General features: G+C 40.4%; 1 protein-coding gene across 3 annotated transcripts in view; it reads left to right on the forward strand.

The window, feature by feature from the left end:
* The window catches only part of zswim8 (zinc finger, SWIM-type containing 8), a 49,489-nt gene that overhangs the window by 25,117 nt on the left and 18,372 nt on the right, over window positions 1-6,000 (forward strand). For all 3 annotated transcript variants that reach the window (XM_017715815.2, XM_017715817.2, XM_017715816.2), the window contains 8 exons: window positions 146-277; window positions 531-710; window positions 942-1,125; window positions 2,165-2,263; window positions 2,367-2,491; window positions 2,812-3,109; window positions 4,637-4,789; window positions 5,012-5,234. In XM_017715815.2, the coding sequence (XP_017571304.1) occupies window positions 146-277; window positions 531-710; window positions 942-1,125; window positions 2,165-2,263; window positions 2,367-2,491; window positions 2,812-3,109; window positions 4,637-4,789; window positions 5,012-5,234 (1,394 nt within the window). The remainder of the gene's footprint in view (window positions 1-145; window positions 278-530; window positions 711-941; window positions 1,126-2,164; window positions 2,264-2,366; window positions 2,492-2,811; window positions 3,110-4,636; window positions 4,790-5,011; window positions 5,235-6,000) is intronic.

Below are 6,000 nucleotides of genomic sequence, written 5' to 3' on the forward strand. Positions count from 1 at the left end.
GTAAGATTTTGTTATCGCTGATGTTGTCCTCAATGTTATTTCCTTTTAATTATGAACTTCATTTCAATTACTGCACATTAAATGTGTGCGTTATAATGTTTGTTATAATGTAAACAACCCCCCCCCCCCCCTCCCCCATGTGCAGGTGCTGTTTGCATGTGCAGAGGCCCTGTATGCTCATGGGTACAGTAATGAAGCATGTCGTCTGGCAGTGGAGCTAGCAAGGGATCTCCTGGCCAACCCTCCTGACCTCAAGGTTGAACAGCCACAGACGAAGGTAACCCACACATCGGCCTAACACTCTTGCCATCCTTTAAATCAAGGTTTAAATTAAAATGCTTTAGTGATATGGACACTCTTGAAGCCAGAGCACAGTGACCAGTCCTTTGCAAATAAACACAGCAAGGAAGCATTAAATAAAAATCAGTGTAGAGAAACTTAAACCATTGTGTTTTGGACACCTATCCTGTCTTAAATCCTTTGTCTTTTATTGTTTTAAACCTGTGAATCATTTTTCTTTTTTTTATTAGGGTAAGAAGAGTAAGGTGTCGACCAGCAAGCAGACACAAGTGGCTACCAACACCTTGTCTAAAGCAGCCTTCCTGCTGACAGTCCTGAGCGAGAGGCTGGAGTTCCATAATCTCGCCTTTAGCACCGGCATGTTCTCCCTGGAGCTCCAGAGACCTCCAGCCTCCACCAAGGCCCTGGAGGTACACATCACTCTTCTAACTCCAGGAGCATCTTTTATTTTTATTTATACTTGCCATTTAAACCTCAAACAACACAGTTTTTGCCTTTGAGTACTTCAGCCTGGTTACCAGACACTCAGATTCAGCCAGGTATAGAAAGTCCCATAATTAAACAAATGATTTAGGACGGACATTCAAGCAAAACATTTTGCTTATTCTGTGTACCTTTTGAGTGGTGTTTTCTGTTTTTAGGTGAAGCTGGCGTATCAGGAGTCAGAAGTAGTTGCTTTGCTGAAGAAGATTCCTCTTGGGCTGGTGGAGATGACCGCCATAAGAGACAGAGCTGAGCAGCTGCGTGATGGAAACTTCTGTGATTATCGGCCAGTTCTGCCTCTCATGTTGGCCAGTTTTATATTTGATGTTTTGTGCACCCCTGGTGAGTCTTGGAGATATGTAATTCTGTGTAATATGATGCTACATGTTTAGGCTCATGGTGTCTGCAAAATTGGCTTGAAGCTGATCTAAAGCCACATCACTTTAATCTGTTTTGAAAGTAACTGCTCAGATTTAGAGATTAGCATTTGGCCCTTCAGAGTCGACAAGTATTAAACTCTTTCACAGTATTTTCCAAATAAATCATGGTATCACCGGTATCCAATGACATTTAAATGTCAGTAGTAAAGTTAATGAACCAGTGCTTCGTGGAGTACTAGTTCTCTGTGCTTAAAGAATGTCTTAGGGTGTTTTCACACACATCCCAAATGCTTCAGTCCACACCTAGCACTGATTCTGGACTCGTTTGGATTGATCTCACACACAAGAATTTCGTCCCAACCGTAGATCAATTGCACAGTTCCACACGTCACTTTTCTGCCCATCAACTGTTGCTGCTTTTTGTTGTTTTACTTGGGTAAAAGCATTCAGGTTACAAATAACAGTACATTTTTCACAATTGACTAAACATACTGAACTCATAAAGCAAGTGGTCTTGGGTCCTGAAAAAACTCTAGTGTTAAAATGCCCTTAGAAACTTGACAAGTATTAATTTAGGTTTTTTTAGATTGGCTTCTCTTGATGTTGCTTTAATGGTCCCTTGCACAGTATGGAAAAGGAAAATTTACCATTTATTTGGTTTATGGTTGTTTTTGTATCAAAATACTCTGAAGTACCCAGAAAAACATGCATTACAGTAACTTTTGTCATATATCAATACTGCAAAATCTAAAGGTCAGTATTATGTGACACCAAAACTTTTTATCAGTTTAGATGATATTGCCAAGCATTAAAATAAACTTTACTACTGAATCTACTATCTGCTAATGATCTAATGCACAGACAGTAAACGAGTGGCTTTAAAATTTTTTAGATTAATAGAATTTTAGCTGTAGAAAATCCATCAATCTGATTGTTTTGAACGTTCACTAAATCTGGCAAATACATTTTTTTCATCTCTTTTCATGTCTGTTTTGTAATAGTGGTCTCTCCGACGGGTTCCCGCCCACCCAGTCGAAACCGTAACAATGAGATGCCAGGTGATGAAGAGCTGGGCTTTGAAGCTGCAGTTGCTGCCTTAGGTAAGAATGGGTAAGAGTGGGTTAGCAGTTTTGTGTGTGTATTGAAAACATGTATGACTAAGAATTAAATGACCTAATGTAAGTCTTTATATTGTTCTCTCAGGTATGAAAACTACAGTTAGTGAAGCGGAACATCCTTTGCTATGCGAGGGCACTAGGAGGGAAAAGGGAGACCTTGCTTTGGCCCTTATGATTACCTACAAGGATGACCAGAGCAAGCTGAAAAAGGCAGGTTCTTTAAATTGATATATAACTGCTAACATCTGTATTGCAATCTCCATAATTTTTAGTGTGCAAAAAAAAGCTAAAATAAATAAAAATGACAAATTTGAACTAAGATGCAAGACAAGACTATTGCTTGTGATTATAGGAGCATTACTTGAGCTAGTGCAAAGTGATGCTATGTGACTCATGATGTTTTACAATGAGCCTCTCTAATTTTTAGTGTGTATATATGTATGTATATATGTATGTATGTATGTATGTATGTCCGTACACACAAGTGCAATCATATTTATGTTAACAGCTTTGAACACCCATGTCTGCAGATTTTAGACAAGCTTCTGGACCGTGAGAGTCAGACTCATAAGCCTCAGACGCTGAGTTCGTTCTACTCCAGTAAGCCAGCCACAGGGAGCCAGAAGAGCCCATCAAAACACACCACCCATGGGACTGGTGGAGCTGCAGGGGGTGTGTCCAAACATGCAGCACCCACAGCAACGGGAAGTTCAGCTTCTGTGCAGGGTGTAGCCAGCGGAGGGGCGACTGGACAGCAAAGTGGGCTTACAGGCAGTGGTGTCCAAAGCACGGCAACAGGAGAAGCAGTTGGCGAGAACCGAGAACAAGGTGAGCCAAAACCCACACTGCTAAAGATCAGGATGAAGCCTTTATAACCGCCAATAATGTGAGGACTGAGCCACAGTGAGTTAGGTCTGTATCAATTAATATGGGCCTTAACAATGCTTATGACACAGTATATCGTGGGAATCTCTAGGCAGTTCTCGATTTGGTTTGATTTTGATTCAGGGTGTTAAGATCCTTTTTTAAATGATTCTTAATGCATCTTTAATTTTTCTAATTTTGAGTTCCCCTTCCCCACCACCTGTCCTTGTGGCTATATCACCCCTCCACTCTTGCGGGAGGGCTTTCCACAAGATTTTTGCGTTTGAATTAATGTAATTCTTTAGCGTTATTTTACGGACCTTGGTTTGTGCACAAAGTTATGTTCGAACAGGAAAGGAGCTTTCCTAAACTGTTGCCTAAAAGTTGGAAGCCTATAATTGTCCTCAATATCCTTGTATGCTGAAGCGTTAACATTACTTCTCACTGGAATGAAGGGGCTTAGCCCAAACCCAGAGAAACAGCCCCAAACCATTATCCCTCCTCCTCCAAACTCCACTGTTGGCACTATGCCTTTGAGTAGGTAGTGTTCTTTTGGCATCTGCCAAACTCACATTTGTCCAACAGAGAGACAGATAGTAAAGCTCAATTCAGAGTACGTTTCCTCTGCTCCAGAGTCACCTGGTGGCATGTTTTACCCCACTCAGTACAATGATTAGCATTGTCCATATTGATCTTGGGCTTGTGTGCAACTATTCAGCCATGGAAACCCTGGTTGAGTCGTGCGAGTTTTGCGTGGTCTACTACTTTGTTGCTCAGCTGTTGCTGCTGCACTTCACAGTAATAAAATTTACAGTGAGTTAGTGAGAGACTGCATTTTTCCTCCTTGAGGCTGAATTTCTCTAAAATGTCCTATTTCATTATAAAAAAAGAGCTTTGATAAAAATCTGATGTTTTCTGAACTCAGAAAGTGATTAAGAATCTTAAGAGAGAATCCTGACACATCTATCAGTTATTTTTCCCACCACTAGTAATTATACCACCTAATGCAATTGCATTGTATAATAATAATAAGTAAGTCTTCTTAACCAACAACAGCATGTTTAGCATCATTAATCACAGTCCCAGCTCCAGGCTTCCAGCTCTAGTCTCACTACTAGGTTGTGTAATAACACAGGTGCAGTCATTTTTTCATTCCAATTTTATCCACTATGTAATAATGATATCAAATTGTAAACCATGTATGATGTGTGTGATTACTTTCTTATGAATTAATGCAACCTTACTGTATATCAGTCTTTGAATGTGCTGGCCAGTAACAGTTCATTTGCAGTTCATTCAAAGACGATATACAGTAAGTATTCAGTAAATTCAATATTCAGCAAAAAGAATCTAATCTTACTGTATATCAGTCTTTGACTGTACTGGCCAGTAGCAGTTTATTTGCAGTTGAGGTCACCTCAACTTTACTTTTTATAGTCATTGTGCTGTGCTACTGTTTCTAACCCCTGTGTTTGTGTGTGTTTATGGCAGACGGAGCTCAGTCATCCTCATGTGATCAGCAGAATGAGGTTGCCCCCTTTAAGCCTGAGGGTACAGTGCCCAGCCGTCTGGCGCTTGGTGGGCGTGGGGCCTATGGAACACGCTGCTGGGGCTCACCTGTACGGCAGAAGAAGAAGCACACAGGTAAGAAAATGTACTGACATGCAGCACCATTGAACTACCCCTGTAATTAATGTTACTTTAACCTCTATACAGTGGACGCATGAAATCTCTTTCACATTGACCACAGAGACTAAAAAAAGTGTCTATGGTTTGCTTTATAGTCCTGTTAGTCCTATTAGCTTATTTCCTAAATGTCACAAAAGGTGTCTCTTATTTGGCTGTTACTGACTTGTTCTCTCTCAGGTATGGCAAGCATTGATAGTAGTGCTCCTGAGACGACCTCCGACAGCTCCCCTACGCTCAGCCGACGCCCACTGCGAGGTGGGTGGACAGCTGCCTCTTGGGCAAGGGGTCAAGACAGCGACAGCATCAGCAGCTCGTCTTCTGATTCATTGGGCTCTTCGTCATCCAGTGGGTCACGAAGAGCTGGAGGAGGAGCCCGAGCTAAGAGCACGGACACCAGCAGGTGAGAGAGAAGCAGAAGTAATGGAGATGACGTTGGCTAAATTGTCTAACTTAGAAGTTTTAGATTTATTGGAAAGTTTAATTAAAATTTTATCGCTGTGAATTAAAAGCTAAAAAGGTGCTAGAAAAGCTCCAGTGGATTCGGTTTTCCTTTAAGAAGGTTGCTGAACTTTCCTAGCACAAAGGATTTAATTGAGAAACAAAGCAGAGAATGAATCCAGGATTCATGCGTGTTTTTTTTTTTTTTTTTTTTTTTTTTTTTTTTTTTTTTTTAAGAAAGCAGCAGTACTAGACAGCATCATAGTACATCTACTTAAAGTATGTCTATTTTTATTCAAGTATGAGCACTTTTGAGACTTTTATCTGGATTACATAACACAGTATTTTCATTGATTCACAGCAGAATGTGCCGAAGAGGGAGAAAACTGGATTCTCTGATATCTAGAAGAATATAATGCAATTCAATCATAATTTAATAATAATCATTAAACATTTTTAATTAACTGATTTGTTTGACCTGTTCAACCCCTGTAGAAGCTAGAAAGCTGACCATAGCTACACAGCTACAGCTTTGTAGTGTTGCCTGTGCAGGTCAAGGCAAGGTACCGGTGCTATGTTTCTCTACACTTTTTCCATTGTGTTGTATTGGACTTGTGTTGCTGGGTAAGAGCTGTGTAATGTTAGGCTACATAAGACTTACAGGAGCTTGTCATGACAACTGACATAACTCTACATAAATGCTGATAAACGCCTATTCCAATAGGCAT

This window comes from Pygocentrus nattereri, chromosome 5 (assembly GCF_015220715.1).
Source record: "Pygocentrus nattereri isolate fPygNat1 chromosome 5, fPygNat1.pri, whole genome shotgun sequence".
Classification (NCBI taxonomy): Eukaryota; Metazoa; Chordata; class Actinopteri; order Characiformes; family Serrasalmidae; genus Pygocentrus; species Pygocentrus nattereri.